Consider the following 27,074-nt stretch of genomic DNA (forward strand, 5'->3'; position numbering starts at 1 on the left):
GGTCGCTGCCGACCAGCCGGCCGCCAAGAGATTCATCATCAGCCTGCAGTCGGACTCTGACGACTCGGACGCGGCCGGCTCCGACTGCGAGCCGCCGACCGCCGGCGACTTCCAGGGCGAGTTAGACCGCTTCCTGCAGCAGGCGCGCGAGCGCACCAGCCGGCCGACAGACGCGGCGCCGACCGCGCCCAGCCGGCGCAGGCCGTCGGCCCGCCCGGCCGCGGCCAGCACGCCCAAGGTACGACCCGGATGGTGACGAGCGCGGCGAGCGCTGACCGGCGGCCCTGCTGAGGTGATGCGTGGCGCCACCTTCCCTGGAGGGCGGCGCCAGCGCGACTCTCTTGCGAAGGCGATCCAGCTTGTCCAGGATGTGCGTGGCGCCAGATGCTATGGTGCCTAGGGGAGGTTGCTAGCGGCTACGGATATCTTGTTCGAATGGTGAATGCACTGGTAGGGTGGCCAGCGTGGGTGTTTGGTTGCGGCTGATCAGGGATCAGTGGTGATCAGCGTTGTTTTATCGTGGTGTATTACGCATGAGCTATCTAGGACACGGGACGCTATAGGGGTTTTATTTGGCGCATGGTCTGTTCTGCAGCCTGTGTTGGGGTCTGCCTATTCCTACTCGGCTCGTGTCGGTCTGGGGCCGGGTCAACCCTCTCGAGTGAACTCCCCGATGACTTTGTCCCGTTTCAGGACCTGGCGAAGCTCTTGCCGAAGCACCAGCTGGACGAGTACATATATCTGAAGGAGCTGATCCGCGAGAAGGAGCGACAGAAACTGGCTGAGAAGAAGGCGCGGCAGCCGGCCGGCGCGGCCGAGCCGGTGGTGGCCGGCGGCGGGCAGCGGCAGGGCGGGGTGGCGGCCGGACCGGATCCTCCGCGGCCCGGGCCAGCCCGGACCGAGACGGCACTGGCGGCGGCACAGGTCGGTCCGGTGACTGTGTGTACCGCGCCGGTGGCGCTCCAGGGCCGGTCGAGCCGTACTCAGGTACCAAATGAGCAGACCGTGATGCAGCATAAGCTCGTGGCGCAACCCGAGCGCGCTGCGGAACAGCCTAGCCAGGCTCAACCTAAGCCTGTTACAGCGCAATCTAGGCCAGTTATGGCGCAACCTAAGCCAGTTGTGGCGCAACCCAAGCCGGTTGTGGCGCAACCCAAGCGAGCTGTGGCGCAACCTAGGTCAAATGCGGCACAACCTATGCAGACTGCGGTTCATCCCAAGTCGACCATGGTACAACAAACTATGCAGACTGCTGTTCATCCTAAGTCAGCTGCGGTTCAAGCTAAGCCGACTGCGGTACAACCTGAGCAGGCCGCCTTTCAGCATGATCAGGCCGTGGTTGATCCTAAGCCGGCCGTGGTAAAAGTGAACGAGTCCTTGCTTCATCCTAAATCGGCCGTGGGGTTGCCGAGTCTCCCCGTTGTCGCGCCGGCGCAGGATGTGTCGCGGCTTGGACAGGCACCGGGGCAGCTCCATCCAGTCGGAGTCGAAGGCAAACCAGCCGTGGCACAGCCCGATACGGTCGTGACGCAGTCAAAAACTGACTGCCGCCACCTTTTGAATGGCCGGCCGGAGCAGATTGGTACTAAGAAGCCGTTTGGTGCCACTGAAGCGCCGAACAAGCCTTTGCCGAGGGGTTCTAGCCCCCTGGACTCAGCAAATGTGCTGTGCGTGGGTGAGCCTCGGTCGGGCCAGGGGCGTCCTGCGCCCGCAGTGACCGGGTCCGAGCGTCCCTCGGCCAAACCGAGACCGGTGGTCTTCCTACCTAGGTCGGTTATTATGCAGCCCCAGTCGGCTGTGCCGCGACCCAAATCGGCCCCCGCACAGCCTGAAGCGGGTGTGGTGCGGCCAGAAACGGTACCAGACCCGGTGCAGCCTACCCAGACCCCGGTACTGTCCGCACAGCCCCCGATTTTGTCTGCCCAGGCCGCGGTACCACCCGCCCAGACCCTGGTCCCGCCCGCCCAGACCTCGGTTTCGTCTGCCCAGGCCGCGGAACCGCCCCGCCCAGACCCTGGTCCCGCCCGCCCAGACCTCGGTTTTGTCTGCCCAGACCGCAGTATCACCCGCGCGGGCCCCTGTGCCCCCTGTTCAGACCGCGGCGCCGCCCACCGAGACAGCGGCACAGTCCGCGCCGCCTGACCCGCCGCACAGAGTCCGTCCCGGGGGTCCTGCCGCCTTGCCGACGGCGCCGCCTCCCACCGCACAATTGAAGCCAGTCGAGGCCGGCGCGAGCTTAGCCGGCTCGGAGCGCGCGGTCGCCTCGCTCAGCGCCGCTGCTCCAGCCGCAGAGACACCTCCGTCAAACTGGGCGGGCCGGGAGCAGCAGCCGGCGCAGGAGGGCGACGCCCAGTCTGAGCATGCGCAGCCGGCGCCGACGGCCGCCGCTGGTCCGGACGGCAGACTGCCGCGACCCTGCGACGTGCCGCCCGACGGCACCGGCTTCCGCCCTCCGGCGCCGCCTGCACCGGAGGCCGCGCCACCTCTGGCCGTGGCTGACTGTCAGCGCCCGGGCGAAGGGGCGGCCGCGCCGGTGGCGGTGCCGGTCAGCTCGGGGACGGTGCCGCCCGTGTCGGGGCTGGCCGATGCCACGGAAGCGACCAGCTGCGTGGCGCCGGCCTCGGTTAGTCCCGCAGCGGACGCACCGCACCAAACCCACAAGAAGAGCATTTTCTACGTAAGCGACGACGAGGGCAGGAGTCCCGAGCCCTGGACGGCTCTTTTTGGTAAAGGAGCACGAAAGCCACTTAGTTTTGCCAGCAGCCCTTTTCGTTTTGAAGTGCTGAGAAAAACAGATGACACGGTCAGCGCGGAGACGGACTTCCGTCACTTTTTGAGTGGCTGCGTCAGAGGCGTTGGCGCCAAGAACGTGTTTGGTGCCGTTGATACTTTGAGGGAACTTTCACTGAGTGAAGCTAGTCCCGTGGATCCAGCAAATATGTCGTGCGTGGAAAGTATGGATCACTCCGACGTCGCGAGTCATCTTGCCAGCAAGATACTGTCATCGGACAACAGCATGGACATCTCTGCAAAAGACATCATGATGGGAGCCGAAGATGACGCGATGTCTTCCAGTTGCGACGTCCGCGGCAGTGGTGCGGAACAGTCCGCCGTACAGGCTAGTACGCAGTCGGCGCCAGACACAGTGGAGCAGTCGGTTCAGGAGACCGCCTCAGAGCCCGTCCCAGACAGCGATGACGCGCTGGGGAGACGGTTCGACGTGACTGAGTGCTCCGTCGTGGCGCACAGGCTGGTCCTGGCGAGTGAAGACGCCAGCGGCCTGCGTTCGAAGTCGGCCGCTGCGCCAACAGCGGGCCAGAGCGCGCTGCCGTCCGGCGCTGTCGCCCCTCCCCGGCCAGGGACTGTCCCAGATGCCGCCTGCCTCCCTGGAGGGGCGGACTCACTGGATGGCACCGGCGTGGCTGAGGCGCGGCCCTCAGCTGCGGCCAAGGCCAGGGCCGCTGGGCCGACCGTCGAGGCCTGTGACGCGATCGTGGCGGCGGAGGTCAGCAGCGAGGCCGCGGCAGAGGCGGCCGGCCGGCCGGCGCGGCCCCAGGCGAGGCCGCCGGCCGGCCGCTCCGGTCTCATGAGCGGCCTGCCGTCGCTCTGTATCACGCTCCAGCTGGACGGCAGGCACCAGGGCTGCTCAATCGAGTACGAGCCGGCCGGCGAGCAGCCACCGGCTGGCCGGGAGCAGTGTTCCATCACGGGTGAGCGCGAGACGACGCCGCCGATGCCGGCGGGGGCCGCGCGGCGCGAGACCGTGCTGTCGCCGGACGCCACCGACGACGACTTGGACAGGATGAAGCGGACGCTGATGACGCAGCAGCTACAGACGTCTGAGAAAAAGCTCCGCAGCGCCTGGTGAGTGTGGAAGCGCTTGCAACCCGACTGATAAATCAGAGCTTACGTAGCACCGGGCGTATGTTGAATTGATGCTGCATATTGCCAATTGCAGGCGCCGCTATGTACAGGATAAGTCCTCTGGACCGTCTCTGATAATTATCGGGGTGTGTTGCGATGAATCGTGCATGGTGTTCCTGATTAGGCCTTGCGTGGCTTCCCCTGCAATTGTCGGGTGCTAGGACATCCGCCAGTAAGTGTCCGTGTTTGGTATTACACCGCTGCCACATCGCGGCAATTTTCCGCGACGTAACGGCGGCTGAGTGTCCTTATTCATGTCAACGAGTCGACAAGAACTCGTGCAGCGCACTAGCTTCGCATCACCATAAACTAACGACGATAAGATCACGTTCGGGTGATTGCATTTCCCCCACTGAGGGCCAGTTGCCTGTATTTGTGCCCGACCATTCCTGGAACACCCAATGCCGCGTCCAGTGAACTGAAGGTGCACCAACTACTCACCCCGTGGGGAGCGCACCGGGAATGCTAGTCATATGAAAGCAATCGTGTGACCAGGGAACACCAAACATGTCGGTGGTTAGGAGTGCGCCAAACACCGGAGCCTGGGGGACGCCAGAGAGGAATATTTCAGCGAAGAAGGAACGATAGTTCAACGACGGCGCTGCCATTCGACTGTTTCAACAGCGCCGATGCCGTATAGCTCAGTTCCCAGGCCTCCGACAGGGCGTCGATGCAGGAGGAGAGCCAGTTGTTGCTGGCGCTACAGTCGAAGTTGCGTGCGGAGCGCACCGGCGAGTCGGACTCGGCGGCTACTGTGGCGCGCCTGCGCCAGGAGCTGGCGGCAGCCGAGCGGCAGCTGGCCGAGCGTGGTGCCCTCTGTGAACGGCTCGTCAGCCAGCAGCAGCTGGTGAGGGGCCGGCTGCGGCCGGCGCGGCGCCAGCGTCGCCAGCTGGAGGCTGTCTGCGGACGAATGGGCCGAGCCCTGTACGGCGAGGAGTACCGGCTGCCGGTGGACGTGCTGCAGGAGTCGTCCGACGAAGAGCCGGAGCAGGGCCCAGCGCCGGCGGCGGGCGCCGTTCAGCCGACCGCTGTCTGTCGTGAGGAGCGCGCAGAGACGACGGCCGCGCCGCCAGCTACGCCGCCGGTCACGGCTGGAATGACGACGGCCCAGCCGTCGGTCTCGACTCGGCCGACCACGCTGCCGGCGGCCGCTGCGAGGACGGAGCCTGCTGGCTGTGCAGCGGCAGATGGGAAGCGGCCGGAGTCGGCAGCTGCGCCGCTCGCCGCCGTCAAGTCGACGCCGCAGCCGACACCCGCGGCCAAACCGCCAGCCCAGCCGATGCCCGCGGTCAAGTCTGCGTCACACCCAGCGCACGTCATGCCGACGGTGCAGTCTGTGGTGGTGAAGCCGCCGGCGTCGCCGCGGCGGCCGGAGCGGCGGGCGCGGACGGCCGGCTGCGCCGCCGACGAGCCGGCGCCGCCGGCCGTCGCCGACGAGGCGGCCGAGGAGGTGTCGCGCCTCTGGGCGCGACGCAGCTCGGCCCGCTTCAGGGAGCCGCTGTCGGGCCGCGCGCCGGCCGAGTCGCCGCCGCCGCCGGCGCAGACGGTGCCGGCCGCCGACGTCAGCGCCGTGCGCTGGCCGGCCGTGCTCGGCCAGTTCAGCGCGCTGCTGCGCGAGACGCGCGCCGACAGCGTGACGCCACTGCCGGCCGTCCGCTACCGGCCCTACCAGTCGCCCCTGGAGGGATGGCAGCCGCTCGGGTGAGCCTGGCGGCGCTGCGCGCGCCCTTAGTGGTTATGACTCGCGGGCCAGCTTTGACGCGCACTGTTGCTTGTGAACCGCCTGGTTCTAAGGGAGAAGTGAAAATATTTGTTTTTGTAATGAACTGGATATACTGGAGTATCATTGTTCTAATTTTGTTGATGTTCTTTGCATCGGCAGTGCGTGATCTGTGTGTGTCTGCTCAAATGCCTGAGTTCTTCTGTCGGCATCGACGATAGGATTGAATCACCTTCAGCACGGATGGACAGTTCATATTGCCTTGACACACTTTGTTGGCACTTTGCGGGGTTTCGCTCACTAGCCGGGTTGTCGTGCCCTGACCGTGTCAATGGTGCGTTCATGGCTTGACGCGGCCGCTGGCACCGACCGGACGGGCGTCCGCTGTTGCTGGTCACGCCGTGTGGGACCTGTGCCGCCACCTCTCCGTCTCCCTGCTGACGCCGGCGGTCCCGTCTGTGCCCGGCCCTCAGGCAACTGAACCCGCACCAGGTGCTCTGCAAGTACGACCTGCTGGGCCGCTGCAACGCCCGCTCGTGCGCGTTCCAGCACGTGGGCGGCAAGCGGGCGGGCTCGCGGCCGCCGGCCGAGCCCCGCCACCACCACCAGCCGGCCGGGTACTCAGACAGCGCCGCGCCCGGCCCGGCCCGGCCCAGCCCGGCCGCAGCGGTCGCAACGGTCGCCACGGGGCCGGACGGGGCGGGGAGGCGGCCCTGGGCAGCGGGCGACATCTAGACACCATAGGGAGCGAACAGTCTTTGGTTCAGTGCTTAGGCTGTTCAGGAATTGCATAGTGGAGGTCGGTTGGTTAGAATCCTCAAAGTGGAAACGATAATTGTTTCGCGATGGGCGTTTCATGAGGGAGCTCCGCGACTATCTCGGTTAGTCACGGCCGTTCGGGGGAGGCACCTCCCGCCGACGACCCTCGCACTAATCAGCCGGGGCTCGGTAATCCCGGTCTGACCCGGCCCGTGCAGGGTCGTGTCGGCGGGGCTGCTGTGACGGCGCCGCCGCCGGCCGACCAGATCGCGCTCTGTGCTGTTGCAGCGGCTCGGCGCGCGCGCTCGGCCGTCCACCGAGCGTCGGCGGCTGCAGTCTGCCGCTCAGCGCCGGCCTAGACGGCCAGCGAGCGGCGCCCCCTCCGCCGGCCGGTCGCGGCGCGCCGCCCGCAGTTGGCCCATGGTGCCCGGGCCGTTGACTGGCCTCGTAGTCATGACGGAAAGCACGTTGGTGTTGCTACTCATTATTGGATACGCCAGGGATGCATGCCGTCAGTGTTGGGTGGACACATGCTGGGAACTACCGCAGCGGTTCACACGGCATTTTTCGAATAGCTGCGCCTTGAACTCTGCTCTTGCTCTGTCGACACGCTCTCATCTTCTGAATGAATCCGATCGAGTGGCTGAGCTCTAGAGATCTGTCGGGAGTGTGTCTGGAAGCCACAGTCTGCACAGCTGTGCGTGTCCTGCCGGGCACGGCCCCCCAACACGCCGCGCCACGCCGTCCCGGGCCCGGGCGCCGCGCGCCCGTCCACAGCCGATGACTGGGCGCGCCGTTTGCAGGTCGGAGCTGCCGCGCTGCGCGCGCCCGCCGCCCGAACGCAGGTAAGCCGGCGCTCGTCCCGCTAGCATAGTCGGCAGCTGTGTGTGTGACATGAGTGGCGTGAGTGCGTGCTGGGCGCGGCCTGAAGGCGGACGGATGTGGCGCGAGACTGCCAGTCGCCGTCGGTGTGCTCCCGTCGGCGCCAGACCGTCCGCAGCCTCCCCTGCCCGCCGCACTGGAGCCGCCCCTGCCCGCCGCGCTGGAGCCGCCCCTGCCTGCCTTCGGAGCGGTGCAACTGACTCGTGTCGGCCGGCACGTGTCAAGTGCGTCTCAGGGTGTTCTGCGCGGGTGCGTGCGTCGAGACACCGCGCGGGACGACTATCTCGCGTATAGGATGTACAAATGGGTGCTCTCCGTGTCAGCGGCGACTGGGACGGCCAGTTTCGGGACAGAAGAGGATTCAAGAAGCATCGCTCAACCAACGGGGATGAGTGCCTGTTGCAGTTGCTCATATGTGTTCAGCATGTAACGTTACTGGTACCGTGAGCTTAATATCTGAGCTTTTCAGATAGAGAAATATACCGATGTTATTTCTTTGTTTTCTAAACTCTCGCGCTAGTTGGCAAGGATCGATCTCGCCGTCATGTGAATCGCAGGAGTGGATGTGTGCAATATGGATGCGGACTCCGTGTTCCAAGCACGGAGACTGATGGAATTTGTCGTCGCCGCACTGATAACAAAATTGTGGGGAAATTTTGTGGAGCGCGCTGATAAATTCGTGCGTTGATTTCCGCCATGTGGGCCTCGTCCACATCAGACGACGCGCTCACGGCGGCCCCGATGAATCGAAGACCCCTGGGCTCGGTTGTCACCGATTGGTCAAAGATCCGAGGCTGTTTCAGTCCGCGGTGATGCTTGCGGTGTTTGATGGGCTGTGACCAGAGGCCTTCCCCCAGCGCGTCTCACCTGTCGTGTGGACGCTGTACAAATACGTCCGCGTACCGTGTCGCCTAGCTGTGCGCTGTTGCCTGCTGGTGGCCGCGGTCGCCGCTGTAAGTCAGCAGCCGTGTGGTCCGGCATGGCCGTGACCAGGAGATCGGAACAAAACATGGGAATACACCAGATGGCGATCTCGAACGTGTTTGACCACTGACGTGGAGGTGAGCGACGAATGCGGAGAAAATGCCTGGCGGGTATGAACGGCACTGTGGACGGCGTCTGAGGGGGTATGTTGAAGCGCTGCTGGCGGGTGCCGAGATGAGCTCAATCGCCCATGGAACCGGTGCGTGACAATGCAAGAGGGCCAGGAGCGTGTTTTCAGGATCAGCTGACGTCGGAGGTGACGTCTCGCCGGAAACAGCCGGCGCTCTCCAAACCGGCCCAGTGGACTCGCACAGACTCCCGACGGGCAACACGGGGGAGAGACTAAATACGGCCCGCGTGGTGTCGGCGACTCTCTGGGTAGAGACTCACCCCCAAATCACTGAGCTATGGGGGATACGTGACGTATTGCCACTCGCTTTCCCTTGGCTTTCCCAGAGCCCGGCAAGCCCGTAGCCATCTTGGGAGCCCTGATCACCGGAGGTGGCAATGCGAGTTAGGTGGCGTAGGTATTATCTGATTCAGGGCCCATGATTCATCTGTACGTGTCCCGCAACCTGCCAAGGGCACCGAAACACTAGCAACGGATCGTTTGGGGAGGGGGTCCGCGTCAACTGGGTGTCATCCACACCGCACCCCGTGAGACGACCCGCTAGCGTTTGATCAGATCAGATAGCTGGTTCGAGTCAGATCGCTGATTCCAGCCAGATAGCACCCACGACAGCGGGGTCGTTTGAGAATCCTAGGGATTTAAAAGGTGAAGGCGTCCCTAATACTGCTACGGAGCGATTAAGCCTCGCCGTCGCTTACCGCGACCTGCTTTGTGAGTGTGTTTACAAAAGGGGCTGTTGTCCCGAGTCATCCGTGTTCATCTGGACTGCGCACTGTATGACCCGCACTGTATACATCAAAGCCTGGGAGTGTGCTGCTGGTCGCAGCCGAACCTTATCGACTTTAGGCTGGCATTGGGACGAGGTCGGCTCTCACCAGTATATTGAAGGCGTGGGGCGCAGAGGTTCACCCGGTGCTCGGACGTCCATACTGGTTTCCTGGGAACTGAAACCTATTTTTAGCTTTAAATTGTCTGAAACAACAAGGTCAGCAAGCCACATAGTAACCCAGTGATAGTCAAACCGATGTGGGTAGACTAATGTCAGTACCAAATCTTCAACAATCACCGAGAAAAAAGCATGGAATTTCCAATGACGTCATCTCAAGGTTGCACGGAAGTAAACAAATTATTTCACAATCACACTGGACAACTTCGATATGATAGTACTTGATCAGTCGGAACCCGTGTTGGCCGTCGACGTTTGGTGGTGGCCGTGCTGGGCGTTTTTCATTCGATTAATCAGGAACCGCAGTGGTTTTATAATTTGTGAGTAACTCAGTTCAATTTCTCAGCATTGAATGCTTGGATTTTTAGTGATCACTGGAGATTTTGTCTCAGATCTGCCCTGACATTGGGAAGTTCATTTACAATCTGTGGTCTGAATGGGGGCATAGTTTTATATGCTTACAAATGCGAGAATTGGTAAGTAGTCTCAGAATATGTGCAGTCTGATAGGTGTATTGTGTGGAGTAGCCTCAAGAGCAGACTATTGTAGAGATGGAAATATAGAAGAACATCCTAGGCTGCTACAATCAATTTATGGTGTGTCCTTTAACATAAAATATTTTTTTTGAAGAGGTTGGAATTTAATGAGCTGGTTCTTGTTTGTAAAAATTAGTTGTAAATTACATTGCCCAGAAACTGAGCTATTACATGACGTGCCAACTGCAATGCCCATGTGCATATTTCTGAGAAATTTAACATGAAGCAAGTAATGCCTACCACCTTTGCAAAAGGGGACAGGTGTTGTGTCAGTTTGTATTTCAGGACTGCGTATGGCTGGGAGAGACAGGCACCTCGTGCATGGCATTAATGCTGGCTGGTTCACATTTGTACTAGTAAAAATAACAGTAACTATATATATATATATATATATATATATATATATTTATATGTATATGCTTCCAATATCCTATGCTGTGTAACTATGATAATTTTTAACTGCAACTTTGGTCATCTTGCATGATAACTTTTAATTCTTTGCCCATTTAAGTTTCATGATAACCCTCAACTGTCCATAATATCTATGATAACTTTTGATTAAAATTGGGTCAGTTTGTAAATATAGGGCATTGCTTTGCTTCAAGCTAAAGCTGTTTGAAATGCTAAAGAATGATGGCTTGCTTTTGGTATGACCATACACTGTAAATATCTTAATACCATTGCTTATCACACTTGTTAATCTGAAAGTAAATAGCTGGAACACAGTGTCAATAACCCTGAAAACATTTTTTTAAAATCATTTTCTTGAATGGATCAAAGTAAAAGATTGATAGCACATGCAAAGGTTCTTTCTTAAACAAATATATAAATGGTGATGAATTGTGGAATGAGTTGTAACTTAGATAAACCACACTGATGTCCATTTCTTCTGATTTGCTGCTCTGGGGCCCTGAAAGGGTTATTATCCGAAGCTTTGAATGCTCAGCTTTCTTACCTTAACATTTCTATGATATAATTGATATAAGTATGCATAGTTTATTTATATTCACTTGCAGGTGTGGATATTGTGATCCAGATCATGTGGTCCAGATTGTGTAATCTGGGCTTTGTGGTTCATGTCTGCTCCCAATCACACATGTGGATATTCCTGTTGGATCCAAGATACATTTCAGAGACATGTTCTTTTATGTTTATCCATCTTACTACATGTTCCATGCTGCCAATCTTTGCTAGAGACCCAACATAGATAGACAGGACCTGTGCTTGAAACCTAGCATGATGTATCCATTTACACCATGACATGAGACAAGTTTTCAACTGTCGTTAAACTTGTCTTTTATATCAGCCAAAATTATATTGACTCTGGAAGCAGGACAGTGAAACTTGTGCTGCATTGGCTTCCTTCCTTGCATCAGGGTCATATCCAGAGGAACAGTATGCTTGTCCTGCCCCCCCCCCCCCTCCATCAAATGTTTGCATGGATGAGTATGCATAGACAAAATATCAACAGTTAGAAAGTCAGAGTAGACATACAAAAAATGTATGCTGAAAATATGTGATGCTATTATATGCAGCTCATTAAATGCTTTGCACTTGCAGCAGGCTACAAGTTGTTTTTCAGCACAAATTTTGAGTTGTGCCCCCCTTTTCCTCAGTGTAAAATCATACATATGTCCTTGCTGGGTATTTTCCACTTTTCTTGTCTCAATGAAGTCTGGAAGTGGCTACTGAACTTTGAAGTACTGTCAATGTAGTGCACTGTGAAGGCATCACATTTGTGAGAACCAACGCCTGTTGGTCAGTTGGCTTCCCATGCACCTGTTAGTAAACCCACCAAAAAGGCAGTGGGGCTCTAGAGCCTGAGGCCGATCCACAGGGTCACCTAGCACTCAAGTCAGGTGACACTGATCTCTGACTGGCAGGACGAGGCATGCACCTTGACCTGGTGCCATCGCCGGCGGCGCTGAGCCCGGCCGCCGGCATGGAGGAGGCCGAGGTGGTCAACGAGGGCTGGCTCATCAAGTCACCACCGCAGAAACGTTTCCCCAGAGCGGTCAGTGCTGTTGAGAAGTCCCAGTGGAGGTCCTTGGTTTTCTGTGAAGCATGGTGCCTTTTATGTGACAGGCTGTTACTTTGCATTTTTCTCGAAGTTTGGCCTCCTGGTGGTGTTAACCAAGTTTTTCCTACAGGACAGAACCTGCTCTTTTCAGTTTAAGGATTGCAAATGCTTGCAACACTTGCAAGTCCTTGGTTGCAAGTGTTCTAAAACAACAGGTCCTTGTCGCTATTGGTCACAAGATACATGCTAATATGTCCAGATCGTGGTGTTGGTAAGACAGTTTGTGTCAGAGTCCTGCTAGCAAAGGGCTTTAGGATCCAGCTATTGTAATTTCTGCACAGCCAGCTTCAACATGTAGCCTGGTTATATGAGTCAAGTGCTGGTCAAGTAAGTCTCCAAGTGTTGGGCGAAGGAAAAATTGCCGCGTACACCAGTGCATTCCCACAGTTGCACCAGGGTAGCCCTGTGACTTAGAATGATGCATCACTGATGACAGGAAGAAAAGTTTATCGAGGCAGAGTTAAACTTGTCATTTGTTTTCATAGATGAGACAGTAGTGATAGCCTTATTCGTTAGAAAGAAACCAGGAGAATGGAGATATTTGTTATATTTGTATAGTCTTATTCCTTGGTAAGAAACCAGGAGAATGGAGATGTTTGTCATATTTTTATCATTATTGTTCTGTAAGGAATAAGGTTATTGCTACTGTCTTACCTATGTAAATGATGTTCCTCACGAATGTGCTTAACAACTTACATAATTGTCATTTGTTTTGCAAATGCATTTACGTCAGCCGTTGGATTATACCATGTCATTCATGAAAGCAGCATTTCGGAGCTTCGTTTGATGAGACGTAGCCCGTTCTTGCAGCGAATGTTACCTGCGGGCAGCATTATAACGTTTTAAGAATTTGCTCTGATAGGAAATCCCCATTCACCAAAGGTTTCCAAGCTCCAAAAGGACAAAGGGCTGCACGTGCGGCCCGATGCTTGGCATACAGCCAATAGCCGGCTGGTTTTCCCTGTCGCAATTTTCTAGGCAGATAACAGCCTCTCTGACCAAAAGTAAACTGAAGTTTTAGTATATAAAGACAGTATATGGGAATAAACTTCGTATAAAAACCGCAGTCCACAATGCATGCATGTAAGAAGTGTAAACGTGGGCGACGATCGATTCGCTCTTCTAAGTAGGCAAATATTGAAAGTATCTACTGTGATGAATAGTACTGATGTCTTCTTCTGTTCGAAGTACTGAGATCAAATTATATGAGGTCTGTTCTGGTCCCGTCTCCTCACCGTCATCGCAAAGGTAGTGCTGGCACGGTGCCATCATCACGAAGCTGGCGTTGCACGCGACGGCAGCATGCTCCGTTCCGCGCCACGAATTCAGCCCTCTTTGGCCTGTGTTGGGTGGCATGGCTGTTGAATAGTATGCATAGTTACACGTGTGCAAGCTTTGTCTGCCGATCCTCCCTCTTGGAAAACATGTTGTGGGCTTTTGTCTTTGGAGGAGGTCCATCCTATCTACAGAAGGGGCAAAGAGCACCTACCATTGACGTGGGTTTAGGCTTGACGGCGTGCTAAAGATCCCGAGGCGCCACCCGGCTTAGCACGCATGGTAAGATAACTCCTTTTCTCGGAAGTCCTTGAGCGGCGGTGTCGTGGGTAAAAAAGCGCGCGCTGCCCGGCTCGGACCCTGCTCCCAGCCCGTACGTCTCAAACACGGCGAGTACGCTGCGAATGAAGCCATTCGGAGCATATGTACCGGCTATTTCATGTTTAAATCGGCAGGTGCCTTGGGAAAGCCTCAGCCGGCGTCAGTAGCTCCGGCGTGCGGTTAACAGCTGAGGGCATAGGGCTGAGGGCTGAGGGCTGGTCAGCCGTCCGGTCTGTCATCAGCACTTGTCACGTCATGACGTCCCCCCCCCCCCCCGCCCGTCTGATGACATTGGGCGCGTCCATCAATAATCTTCCCGAGCCGGTAGCGTGCCGATCAGAGCCCCAGGAATGCTCTGGTGGGGTGGCGTGCCCGGCCTGCCGCGGCCACCGGTCTGCGGGGCGGCGCGGTGCCGGCCCCGCCCACCTGAGGCCGCGCCGGCTGACACCGGTCGCTGCCGCTGGATGCGAGGCGCCTCCGGTGGCGCGCGGCACCGGCCGGCCCGCGTCGGCGAACGGGCCGGGCGGGCACGTGCTGCGGCGGCGAGCGGCCCTCCGCCGCTGCCCCCCTGAACCTTGTCTGGGGCCTGACGCCAGGGTGAGCGGGAGCGTGGCGCTGGCGCTGGCTCTGGCACCCGTCAGCCGCGCCGTGACCGGCCGAGCTGCCCCGGCCGGGGGGCGCCCTGCGTGGTCCGCTCCGCTCGCTCCCTGGCGCCTGCTGTACACCGACGACTGTTTGATCTTCGATTCGCGCTATCGCTGTTTTCTGCTGTGGCTAGCCAGCCTTGGGCTAACGTCACTCACGTCGGAGATTCTTCTTAATCACGTGGTCAGGTCACTGTTACTTGGATTTGTTTATACGTTGTTGGTGGCTTGTAGAAGAGCTCTGATCCTTCCAGTGGACGGCCAAACTTCACCAATGCATCTATTCCGACAGCTGTACTTTTGAACGCTCCAGGAGCACCCTCCAAGAAAATCGCTGGAAGGGCGGGGTGTCGCATCACGGCTAGACCGTTTACTCGGCCTTTTTGGAGCACATCTGGCATCGATTCATCTCGATCAAACGTTGTGTGCAGTACGTCCGTCAAACAGAGTCCTCTGGTGACGAGATCAGAAGCGCGTGTGGATTTTCTGACCGGTGATCCGCTTGAACAGCTTCACTGAAGTGATGCGCTCCTCCAGGCGGTGGGCTCGCTGTGGGTTGTGAAGCCCGGTGCCTTGGAGACTGGTTCGCAGTCCGTCTGAGCGGATGCTCGAGGTTGCATACCATCGGGCGCGCCGTGTGAAAAGCGCAGACGACCCGGACCAGTGCCTGGCCTGTTTTGTCGGGCGTGCTGCTCCTGTGCGGCGGCTGCCTGCATGACGACCTAGCAGTGCATTACCCTGCGAAGAGAATGTGGACATCGAAATCAGCCCATGCACAGCCGATAATAACGGAAAACGTCACGAAATCATGTCGTTAATCTCAGTCGGACCACAGTCGTCTCCGAGCTAAGAAATGTCAGCGTCTCCCATCCGGCATTGGTTTGCGTTTTGAGATGCATTCCGTACCACGTGTCTAGATTGCAGCTGTATATGAACGCCAGTATGGGTAGAAGCCTCCCCAGGTGCGGGGGTTCGAGTACGCAGGTACGTATATCTGTAATACGCATGCACGCATGACGTTACGACTATTTGCGACCACGAAAATTTCACATGTATGCCGATGAAACTCACTGTTGCATCGAGGTTGAGCTGGCCGTTTGCTGCTGCCCACGTGTTCTAACAGTCGTCCATTCAGACCTTGATTGACGTCAATCGATTAGAATTTCTAAACAGCGCGGTAAAACATCGCCGTGTTGTCAAAAACCAAGATGGCAAGGTGTGAAAGTTAGCATGACTAATCGGTGATGTGTATGCAATAGCTACTTCGTGTTGGTTTAGTTGCGAATGGGTAGTCGTCATCGTTGACGTCGAACCGGAAGACAATTCCTCCCATGTGATAGTGCAACTCCTTCGGCACTAATGAGTTCTGATACGTCCCCACAAACACGTCCATCAATACTTTACTGACTAGTTCCTTTCGCGGAAATTCGGTTTTCATTTCGTCCACCGAGTCAATGTGCGAAGCGTGTTGGCCGGTACCCGACCTCCCAGACTCGAATGGCACTTGAAAGATAGCTCACGAGACGGGAAATTTCCCGTCTCGTGATCGCCAATACCAGTCTGGGGAACCCCGAGCAACACACTCGGCTCCATGGCCGCTGCCCTCTCTCCCCTCTCCACGCTCCCCCTCCTTGCACGTTACGTTACCGTACGTGAATAATCCTAGAGGTTGCTGCACCAGCGTCAAGCGCCCAACCCTGGATGGCAGGGGCCAGGGGGAAGGGGAGGGGGCTGCCGGAGCAGGGCGTGGCCGCTGCCGCCGCTAACCCTGCTGGCGTGTCCGGCCAGTGGCCGGCCGGCGCTGGCCGCAGCGGGACAGCCGCGCCGCGACGGCAAGAGCGGCGGCGGCCGTCCGGCGGCGCCGATCGCCGCCACTAGCACCGATCACCGCCGCTCGGTCGATCGTGACTCACCGCACCGCGTCGCCTGGTCAGACACGCGCCCGCCGCGGTCACGGCGGCGCCGGGCCGACCGCGCGTGGGGCGCGCGGCCGCGCCGAGCCGCTTCGATCGGCTCTGGGTCGCGGCCGCCGGCGGCGCGCCGATGGGTGGCCGGCCGGTGAGATCGTGTTTCGAGAGAAAGCTGAGCGGTGATCGGTATGAATTTTAAGTGGCCGCGACGGCCGCGCGCGCGCCGGCGCCGCGCCGTCGAGAACGTTCGCGGGAGATGGATAGGCTCTGTAGGGCACGCGGACGCTGCGGCGTCAGTGTGGAGCGGAGCCTGGCCGGAGGGCGTCTCCCACGGGGCGCAGGGCGGCAGGCGCCGGCAGCGTACTGCCGCCGGCCGATCACCGCATCCACGTCCGACCGCCTCGATCGGCTCTGATTCAGTGCCGGCGCCGCCTATTCCTGGTGGTGTTGTAAGCGGCGGGCGTCGCCGCGGCCGGCTGGCGCCGCAGGTCAACAGCCGCCGCCGCCGCCGGGGCGCGCCGCGACCGTGCACGGCCCGCCTGCCGATGGGAATGTGGACCGCGCGTCGCGGCGCCGTCGCCCCCGGGCTCCGACTCTGCCGGCGCCGCGGCTCGGCCGACCGGCCACGGAGGGCGGGCCCGTCGGTCGGCCGGCCGACAGGCGTGTCGCGCCAACGGGCTGAACGGGTCGGGCTTGTCATTGGTCGAGGTGGGATGTCAAGTTATCAGACGACCGATGGGCGAGCAGGGGGTTTACGTCGGAGGCTCGGCGATGTGATGTTTTAGCTCGTGTTCATGTGAGCACGTGTTAGGCTATTGTTTGCCTAATCCCTGCCTCCAGTGATGCCATTGCAGTACAACAGGGGTTTCGGAAATTATATTTATAATGCGTGCCACAATATTGGTAATGTCATGATGTCACAATATTATAAACACCGCGGTTAATATCGTGAGGATATTGTTATCTTCTGGTCATTTCCGGCCGCAGCTGCAGCGCACCGTATTTGCCGTTAATGCCCGATGCGTTATGCCATCGTGATGCGGGAAAACCGGAACGCGGTTTGCAGTGTGTCCCGGTAGGTCTCTGCCGTCTTCCCGGGTCCTGACCTGATGCCTGTCGCCCGTCGCGGGACCGTCCCAAGGTCCGTCCCGCCGCTGGGCCTCCCGACCGTGTGACGCAGGCCGCCGCCGCGTCTCCGGCCGCCGCATGACTCCGACGCGGACCCCGTTGCAGAAGTGGCGGCGGCGCTACTTCCTGCTGCGCCGTTCCGGCGCGCTGCCCGCGCAGTACGTGCTCGAATACTTCAGCGACGAGAGCAAGCGCAAGCTCAAGGGCAAGATCGAGCTGGACCAGTGCGAGCAGGTGAGTGACGCTCCGGCGGCGGCGGCCGCCGCTCCCAGCCGCGGCAGCGCGCCGTCCGTGACGCGCCCGGCGCGCTCCCAGCTGCGGCAGTGTGCCATCGGTGACGCGCCCGGCTGCTCCCAGCTGCGGCAGCGCGCGGTCCGTGACGCGCCCGGCGCGCTCCCATGCTGCCGGGTGCCGTTTTTCCTCCGTGCGCGCCGGCGAGATTTGGCGGCGGCCGGCCCGGCCGGCGCGATGATTGGCGACGGGCGGTCGGGCCAGCGGGGCGGGGCTGCGGTCGCCGAGGCACGCGGCTGACGGCGGCGCCGCCGCTGGGGAGCGGAGCCCGCCCGGCGGCGGCGGCCGGCGCGGACGGTAAGGGTCCGCACGCACCCGGATACCCGGATAACGATGCAGGGCATGGACGGCGCACCGGTGGACGGGATTTAAACGTATGCTCACGAGACGGCGCGCCGTGCCTTGGTTTGGGTGCACAGACAGCTTGTTTTCGGAACACCAGCCTGGTGAGTGGCTGCAATGCAGTTGCTGGACAATTTAGTAGTAGTAGTTGGGTTTTAAGGGCGTCTTCACCGCAGTGGATGTTGGCGCCCATTACCGTACGATCGTTGAGGTTTTGTACAGCTGAATGCATTTGCAATCGCGTAGATCTCGAGCTTCAGAATCTGTTCATGGCGAACCGGTCATATCTGCTCATGGAATGTGGTCAGTACCTTTTGTTGCATCTGGACATTGAATAGCGCTGTTTGCACAGACCGCGCTGTCTCAAACCGAGGGCGGCAGCCGCCAGCTGAACAGCACAGCCGTGACTGACCACAGGCAAAACGCGGCTGCGTGAGAGTGACTCGTACCTTGGCATGCGAGTCTCTGGTGGAATGACATACTCATCCTGTCTGCGGCGCAGCTCGCCAGCCTGGTGTCGGATATCCGCGCGTCTTTTGGCCTGGCAAATACGCCCGACCGGTGGCCTGATCCAGACTCCTGGTCCAGGACACCCCGATCTGACTGAGAATCCTGACCTGGCTGATCCCCGGACCTGACTGAGACACTTGACCTGGGGGAAACTTCTGACCTGGCTGAGACTCCTGACCTGACTGAGTCTCAGGACCTGGCTGAGCTTCCTGATCCGGCTTAGTCCCTGACCTGGCTGACGCCCATCCCGTCTGAACCGGCCGAGCTGACCAGCGCTGTGGACCTGCTGGCAGACACCCCGCCCCCGGCACCGCTGACACCCGGGTCCTCGTCGGCAGGTGGACGCCGGCCTGACGCTGGACTCGCGCAAGCACCAGTACGACTTCATGTTCGACATCCGCACGCCCAAGCGCACCTTCTACCTGGCGGCCGAGTCAAAGGCGCTGATGGAGCGCTGGGTGGACTGCATCTGCCGCGTCTGCGGCCTCAAGGTCTATCCGCGCGACGGCAATGACGACGGTGAGCGTGCGGTGGCGGGCAGGACGGCGCGCGACGGATGGGGACCTCGTTTGTCACGCCCGCTGGGTGGCCCGCGTGCTGGCCGGGCTTTGGGACGGTCGATCCCTTCCTCGCGAGGCGACGTCTGGATCACTGAGGTGGTAGCATCGTTGTATTTGAGCCTAGTATTCATTGTCGCCGCGGGCTCATACTCGAGTGATGGGCACTTAGGACAGGCAGTGACAGAGGGGGACAGAGGAAGCTGTAACGTTGTCTGGTGGTGGCGTTGTACAGAGGGGGACAGAGGAAGCTGTATCGTTATCTGGTGGTGGCGGTGTTCGCCAGCAGCGTTTATCGTCCGGTGGCGTGTTCAGGCGCTTCCCGGGGCGATACCAGCCAGGCACGGGCCACCAGCAGTGTTTATCGTCCGGTGGCGGTGTTCAGGTGCTTCCCGGGGCGATACCAGCCAGGCACGGGCCACCAGCAGTGTTTATCGTCCGGTGGCGGTGTTCAGGCGCTTCCCGGGGCGATACCAGCCAGGCACGGGCCACCAGCAGTGTTTATCGTCCGGTGGCGGTGTTCAGGCGCTTCCCGGGGCGATACCAGCCAGGCACGGGCCACCAGCAGTGTTTATCGTCCGGTGGCGGTGTTCAGGTGCTTCCCGGGGCGATACCAGCCAGGCACGGGCCGCCAGCAGTGTTTATCGTCCGGTGGCGGTGTTCAGGCGCCACAGGACGATAAACACTGGGGTTTAACAAAACACAGGTCCGGGGCGATACCATCCGGGGCACGGGCCAGGCAAACACCCGGGACTTATGTACCTTCAGCAGCTAAATTGCGGGTGACATCAATTTCTGCTGTTTCCTGACTGCTTATGCATCCGTTTTCGCAAGATCGCCTTCCGTTTCGAGCTTTGGTCGGGACGTTTGTGTGTTCTATTTGTACTAAAATTTACCAACGTTAGATGTCAGTAGGTGCTGGCTGAAGGACGCTAAACAATTAGCTATATTTTAAATTCTTCGACGTGTCCATGGTGACTAACTCCGCTGGAATTGCCGATTCCGCTCAAAATAGATTTCAGTTAATTCCGGACGTCTGCTTTTACCAATACTCCTTCGTACGTTTAAGGTCGGTTATTTTCACCATAGCAGCTCGGTGCCCTGAAGACCATTCAGGCTTGTATAATGCAGGTTCGGCCAGCTTGGCTGAGCCCTCTTCAATACGCGTTTGGTGCACAGGTCGTGGCCACATTAGAGGGTTGTAGTGTGGAGCGGGTGTGGCCACACAGCCTTCTGACACGGACCAAGCCCAGCCCACGGCCCTATCCGCATTGCACGCAGACATGTTGTTTGCTTACGTGCTGCCATCTTGCGTCAGCCGGTGCCGGAAGCCCATGGCAGTGGCAGTGCCTTCCTCGTACAGTTATGGTGGATGTCGACGAAAATTGGCTGGTGGGATTTGAGAAAATTAAGCCCAGGTTCGACTTTATGTAGCTCAATCCGAGTGCGAGTGCGTACCAAATGTGAACAGTCAGTTGTGATTCACTCTGGCATTTGATATGGTTCATGTATCATGCTGCCTTCAAGGAATGTCAGTGCTGCGTAATCTATTGACCGAAACAGCTTCGGGTGTACAATCACCCAACAGGTAACTTACTCGTTATCAGCATTGAGATCTGCATTGAACGGGGACGCGCGTACAAGGAAAGACGTCCATGGAAACGTGTCTGGTTGAAGATTCGAAAGATAGCTACACCATTTGATGGGAGATCTCACCTATCTTTGCGAGGTTAATGCAATGCCAGTGCCAGCCCAATTCTGCCTGCCGCAGTTCTTCTGAGGCAAGGGGCACCCGTCCGTGTCCGTGTCTGGCACCCGTCCGTGTCCGTGCCTGGCACCCGTCCGTGTCCGTGCCTGGCACCCGTCCGTGTCCGTGCCTGACATCCGTCCGTGTCCGTGCCTGGCATCCGTCCGTGTCCGTGTCCGTGTCTGCCACCCGCCCGTGTCCGTGCCTGGCACCCGTCCGTGTCCGTGTCTGGCACCCGTCCGTGTCCGTGCCTGGCACCCGTCCGTGTCCGTGCCTGGCGCCCGTCCGTGTCCGTGCCTGGCACCCGTCCGTGTCCGTGCCTGACATCCGTCCGTGTCCGTGCCTGGCACCCGTCCGTGTCCGTGTCTGGCACCCGTCCGTATCCCTACCTGGCACCCGTCCGTGTCCGTGTCTGGCACCCGCCCGTGTCTGTGTCTGGCACCCGTCTGTGTCCGTGCCTGGCGCCCGTCCGTGTCCGTGTCTGGCACCCGTCCGTGTCCGTATCTGACACCCGTCCGTGTCCGTGTCCGTGTCTGCCACCCGCCCGTGTCCGTGCCTGGCACCCGTCCGTGTCCGTGTCTGGCACCCGTCCGTGTCCGTGCCTGGCACCCGTCCGTGTCCGTGCCTGACATCCGTCCGTGTCCGTGCCTGGCACCCGTCCGTGTCCGTGTCTGGCACCCGTCCGTATCCCTACCTGGCACCCGTCCGTGTCCGTGTCTGGCACCCGCCCGTGTCTGTGTCTGGCACCCGTCTGTGTCCGTGCCTGGCGCCCGTCCGTGTCCGTGTCTGGCACCCGTTCGCACCGCGGCGATTCACATCGCCCAGTGTCGCCGCCGTTACCTCTTATCAGTAGGCTCCACGCCGTTGTTTGGGTGCAATCTCCCGCCCCCGTGCCTCTCAGCCGGCGGACCGTCTTTGTCGCCGGAGTGCGATGTTTGTGATCTCTCGCCTTCCCTCGTCATTAGCCTCGGCGCTGTCGTCTGTTTCCCCCGCGCCCCTCAGGTGACGTTCTCCTCCTCCGTGTGCAGGCTCGACACTGTCGTATGTTTCCCCCGCGCCCCTCAGGTGACGTTCTCCTCCTCCGTGTGCAGGCTCGACACTGTCGTATGTTTCCCCCGCGCCACTCAGGTGACGGTCTCCTCCTCCGTGTGCAGGTTCGGCGCCGCCGCCGGCGCCCGACTCGAGCCCGCTGCCGCGCGCCGCCGCCGCCGGCTGCGTGGCGGACGACTCGGACTCGCCGCCCGTCTCGCCGTCGTCGCCGAGCAGCGTGTCGGGCCCGTACATCCCGATCAGTGAGTGCCTGAGCGGGCCGCCGCTGGGCCCGCCGGAGCCGTCGCCGGGCGCCGGGCCGGCGCCGGCCAAGGCGGCCGTGTCGACACGCCCGTTCTCGGGCCGCCGCCGGCCCGTCACGCGTCGCGGCACCGACGTCTCCGACCTGGCGTACGACGCTCTGCGGCCGGCCGCCGGCGCCGAGCCGCCCGCCGCTGCCGCCGCTGCTGCCGCTGCCGCCGCCGCCACTGCTGCTGCTGCCGCCGCTGCTGCTGCTGCCGTCTCGCCGCCACCACAGGTCAGGGCGCTCGCCGCCGCTGTGGGAGGGGCGCCCGTGACGGAAGTGGTGCATGGCGGGCGATGAAATCATGCCGTTAAGGTGGAGTGTCCGCATGGATGCTGTGAACTTGGCGCAACGTATGTGTCCATCAGCTCTAGAACTTGCATTCCTCTACTCTGACGTACCAGATGTAGTGGCGCAGGGAGTAAGCATCGAGGTGCAAAACTGAGAGATAACGAGTCAGACGTGTGACTGATGCCACTATGGTGCCAAGCGCCCGATTACGTTGGCTGCAGCCCACCGGCTGTCAGGCCCGTCGCTTTACGATGCGTTCAGCTCGGTGCTGGATAACCCTGTCTGGACGCGCGCTCACCGCTGGCGCCGGCGGGCAGGTCAACTGGGAGACGTACCCTGGCCAGTCTCAGCACACGCGGAGCAACAGCATGCCGGAGACGGTCAAGGGCGGCGTCAACAAGGCTGAGCAGCTCAAGCAGGGACCGCCGCGGCCGCCCAAGCCGCCCCATCTACAGGTGAGGGGCGCACTCTGCACGGGCCCCGCCCCTCCCCTCCACCACTCCCTACTGCTGGGGGCGGGTGCACAGTGTCCCAGAAGCGTCAGACGCTCTCCGGCTGTCCGGGGCGGAGCGGGACGCGTCTGGAGGGCTGTCTTGTGGGTCGGCGTGGCTCGCCGCCGCGCCAGCGGGCTGTCGTCGGTACCCCGCCACGACAGCCGTGCGCTCCGGTCAGTCCAGCCGTGCCGCGCGCCCGTGTCTTGGTGACGGGCCGGTGTGATACGCCCGTCGCCTGCGAGGCACCGCGCGCCCTCGGCGGCCCGGTCACGCCACTGTCTCTGCCAGCCCGCGTGATTGTCCACTTGACCTGACGGTCAGCGCCGTGAGCGCTGGAAGCAGCGCCGCCCCAGCGCTCGGGCCGGACACGTTCGTTCTCGCGGTCACGCCGGCAGAAGTGCCCGGACGTCATGGCGGGGCCGGCTTCTCTGATCTGAATATTGAAACAGCGTGACCGTAGTGCTGTCTGACCGAGATGGCCTGACCTGCCCGGTTCGGGATGGCTGCTTCTCTCGCCCGCTCCCACGGTAGGCGGCGAGCAGCTCGCTCAGGTCCGCCATCACTAGACTGGTAACGCCGATGATCGTAGCCCAGCGGCATGCACCAAAAAGCTGCCCCAGGGCAGCAAGGCACTTCGCCGGTCGCTGACGCCCAGCACGGTCTCGCCGCACCAGGGCCAGGAGGCGGCCTCCACGCACAACTACCAGAACTTCGAGGAGCTGCGCTCGCCGCGCCTCTCGGACACCGAGTCGGCCACGCCGCGCACGCCCACCACCGTGCCGGCCGACGACATGTACGACTTCCCGCGGCCGCTGGACCGCACCAGCGGCCGGCGCCGCAACTGCTACGCCGGCGCTGCGCCCGGCCAGATATTTAACTACGACTTCTCGGAGCGGCCGCCGCCGGCACCCGTCGTCAACCGGACGCTCAAGCCGCGAAAGGTAAGACGACGGCGCGGTTGGCCGGCGCGCCGCGAGCGCGCACAGCGGACGGTCGCGCCGGAGGCTTGCTGTGCCGGCTGACGACGGAGGGTCGATGCTGTTCTGCGTCAGTCGCGATTGCTCGGACTGTACGCAAGAAACAAATTCCTGAGACATGTCATTTCTTTTTTCGGTGGCGGTGGGGGTATAGACATGGCAGTCGAAAATTGCATGAGTTACAGTGGAGTCAGTTTGTTTCTGCCCTCTTAGCAATGACAGAATGACCAGAAATGCTTTGACGTGCGCCGCCGCTGTCGTAGCCAGTCCGCGTGAGTGTGCTGCCGCCGTTCTGACCGAGCGTTCCCGTCCCCGAGCGGTGACCGTGACCCGTGCGCGGCCGGCAGACGAGCGAGCCGGCGTCGGCTGGCAGCGAGCCGGCGCCGTCCGTGTCGGCCGCCTCCTCCTGCACCACCCCCGGGCAGCACGCCCGGCTCGGCGCCGCCCGCCGTCGACCGCGCCCTGAAGCCGGCGCGCGCCGCCTCCGCCCACGGCCAGGGTACGTGCAGCCGGGGAGCCGCGGCGGCCGGGCCGTCCGGTCTGGCACGGCAATGGCCGGAAGACGGCGTGCGCTGCTGCGGTGTGGGCGGGGCCGGTGGGGTGGGCCACACCTCCGCCTCTGTCGCCGGAGGGTGGACCTGCCGGGGATGGCACGCTGCTGTCGCCGGTGTCGGGCATGGGCATGCCGTCCGTGCCGCTGCCGCTCCAGCCAGCTCACCAGAGGCCGGTGTGGCAGGCGCGGAGGTGCTGTGTCGTCTGCAGCCGGGTGGCCGGGAGGCGTCTGACCCGGCGCCGGCCGCCGTTTCAGTGCTGACGCTGGCGCCGCCGCCGGTCCGCCACGGCGCGGTGGTACGCCACCAGAGGGCGGCGCCGTCGCCCACGCCGTCCCGCGCCGCCGACGAGAAGGCGCCGCCCGCCTCGCCCGCCGCCGTTCCCCAGCACAGCCAGCAGCAGGTACGGCGACTGGTTCAGCCCGGGGACGACCGGCCCGGGGAGGGCGCCGCGCTGCCGGGGAGGGCTAGTGGCGCACAAACGGCTGTCACCATTGGGGGCCGATCTGCCCCTGGTCGTCCCAGTGATCGCGGTTGGTGATCCGCCTGGGTGTGACCTTCCTTCTTCGTGCCTTCTCTCCCCTCCCCTCTCCCCTGATAATTGCTGAGAAGTGATGCCACTCAGTGGTCTAAAGTGCGGAATGCGTCAAGCTTCTCAAGCCGTGGTTACGACGATGATGTAGCAGTTAAAGCTAAGGTGCGGCGAATGGTACATTCCCCTGAAGCTAACAGGGAGAAGCGTTCCTTCCTGTACGCGGGTTCTTCATGGTCCGGCATGCCGGGGAGGGGGGAGGAGTTGATCCTCTTGACTCGGTGTCTGAGACATCCCGGAGCCTTCGCCTGGGTCCCGTGGCCAGACCCCGAGAATAGCGGGGTGTACGTCGGTCCGGGGTAGCAGCCGATGCCTTCACACCTTCCGTCAGCGAGCTCCCCCCCCCCCCCCCCCCCCCCCACGTCTGGCGTGAGTCGAACCCCAGCGCCCGCCACCCGCGGGGGCCAGCGCTGACCGGCGCCCGTCCGTGCCCAGGCGTACCACTACACGGACGGCGGACGGCCGCTCCACGAGGTGCAGTACCTGGACCTGGACCTGGGCGAGACGGGCGAGACGGGCTCGCCGCGCTCGCCGGCCAAGACGCCGCTCGGCCGCGAGGCCTCCACTGGCACCGTCTACAAGACTGTCGACTTCGTCAAGACGGAGGCGTTTAACAAGACGCGCCAGAGCGTCGAGCTGGAGCGCACCAAGACGGACGGGCCGGCGCCGCTCTCGCGCAGCTCCGTCGACGTGAGCCGGCGCGGCGAGACGTAAAGTGGCGCGGCGCGGCGTGGAGCGGCGCATCGAGGACAGTCGCCGCTCGGCGGCGGCGTTTGTTGCAGATATTAGCGGCGGTGGATGCGGCTGCTGGAGTGAGGCGTCGGGCCGCGACGCGCCGGATGGGTGGCGCGTGCGCCGAGGTTACCAGGCGGGTGGCCGGCTGATGGAACCGACACATATCCCTCTGCCTTATGTACCGCTTCTGTTGAACTTGACGTCCGGCCGGTGAGTGGGACGACCGCCGTGACGAGATTTGTGAAATACCGCCTGTTGTTGCGTCGAGGCCGGTTTATCGGTGACCACGGCCGTTGTGGCGTGTACAGAGTTCCTGAGTCGTGCAGTGTCGGAGCGCGGTGTACATAGCGGACGCGCGCCGGCCGGTGGCGGGCGAGAGCGGGCGCGCCCCGCCCTCGCCCGCCACTCCCCGCTCAAGCGGCCCGGCGCCGCTCCACGAGTGCCTGGCGGCGGCGGAGCGTGCGTCCGCGCAGGGGCGCGCCGGCTGCCAGCCGGGCCGCCCCAGCGCCTGCCCATTCTAGTCTGCGCCGCTCGGCCGCCGCGGCCCCTCGCCTTTCGCGCTGCTCTGTGCCTGCTGGCCTCCCGCTGGTGCCTGGAGCCCATTTTTTGGGCCCCGCGCGGCGCTTTTCCCGCGCAGGCCGTGAGCTTTATGGTAAATCATCGATTGGCGTGTTTTTTGAAGATTTACGTGATTGGAGTGTGTAGGGACTTTCGTTAACCGGCTGCGGACGAAGACGTCATATGCCCTGTCGCCTTTGTGTTCCTGTGCCCGTGCCCTGTCCTCAGGCGTTCGGCATATGACGCGAGCCGGCCGCCGTCGCTGCGCTGCTCGCAGAGGCCGACACTTACACTGTGCAACATGGTCACGCTTGAAGCGGATCGGGACTGTTTTCATTGTTCTCTCTCGCACAATAACGTTTCGGCAGTGATCGTGAGCCGTCCGTTTTGCGTCGGAACATGCGGCAGCAGGCGTGAGCGGCCGCCGTGCGCGGGTTTGGTGGACGAACCGAAATCAAAGTGTGGTGTCTTTCTGCCGCCGGCTGGTCGTCTTGCCATATCGGCTGCGGTTCCGATGTGACGGCCTGGCGGCTCGCTCTCGCTGGGCACGCGGCGCGGGCGCACCCGCTCGCCCGAGACCCCGCCCGCGAGGCACGGCAGCAGAGCGCCGGCGCTGGCTGGCTGCTGGGCCAGCCCAGGTCACCACCCCGCTGAGCCGCCGGTGTGGCCGCCATCGCCATGCAGAATACACTGTGATTTGCCATGCTGCCGCGGCTGGGTGGAAGGCGGGGCAGCGGAAACCTTCAGCTCGCACGTCCCGAATGTATTTAGATCTGTTGGCGATTGGCGAGCGAGACGAGCCATATGTGGATCCCGCACGACCGCGGCGCGGCGTCGCATGACGCTGTGCACGTCGC

The 27,074-nt window shown here is 61.3% G+C and overlaps 2 protein-coding genes and 1 long non-coding RNA gene across 3 annotated transcripts; all 3 read left to right on the forward strand.

The window, feature by feature from the left end:
* On the forward strand, window positions 1-3,267 carry LOC119108136 (protein piccolo-like). Its single transcript, XM_037231714.1, has 4 exons — window positions 1-238; window positions 694-1,989; window positions 2,507-2,623; window positions 3,250-3,267. The coding sequence occupies exons 2-4, from the start codon at window positions 1,009-1,011 to the stop codon at window positions 3,265-3,267; spliced, it is 1,116 nt and encodes a 371-aa protein (XP_037087609.1). The 5' UTR covers window positions 1-238; window positions 694-1,008.
* Window positions 3,268-5,543: 2,276 nt separating this feature from the next.
* On the forward strand, window positions 5,544-8,309 carry LOC119108585 (uncharacterized). Its single transcript, XR_005095313.1, has 3 exons — window positions 5,544-5,625; window positions 6,118-6,261; window positions 7,207-8,309. It is a non-coding gene; the product is annotated as an uncharacterized LOC119108585 (long non-coding RNA).
* A 1,277-nt stretch (window positions 8,310-9,586) lies between these two features.
* On the forward strand, window positions 9,587-25,952 carry LOC119108137 (GRB2-associated-binding protein 2). The gene is made up of 8 exons (XM_037231715.1): window positions 9,587-9,821; window positions 11,765-11,895; window positions 17,345-17,473; window positions 18,721-18,901; window positions 21,841-21,863; window positions 22,628-22,765; window positions 23,479-23,745; window positions 25,360-25,952. Exons 1-8 carry the CDS (start codon window positions 9,800-9,802, stop codon window positions 25,636-25,638), a joined length of 1,170 nt encoding a protein of 389 aa, XP_037087610.1. The 5' UTR covers window positions 9,587-9,799; the 3' UTR covers window positions 25,639-25,952.
* Window positions 25,953-27,074: the final 1,122 nt, after the last annotated feature.

The sequence above is a fragment of the Pollicipes pollicipes genome, unplaced genomic scaffold (genome assembly GCF_011947565.3).
Source record: "Pollicipes pollicipes isolate AB1234 unplaced genomic scaffold, Ppol_2.1 Scaffold_6686;HRSCAF=7923_pilon_pilon_pilon, whole genome shotgun sequence".
Classification (NCBI taxonomy): Eukaryota; Metazoa; Arthropoda; class Thecostraca; order Pollicipedomorpha; family Pollicipedidae; genus Pollicipes; species Pollicipes pollicipes.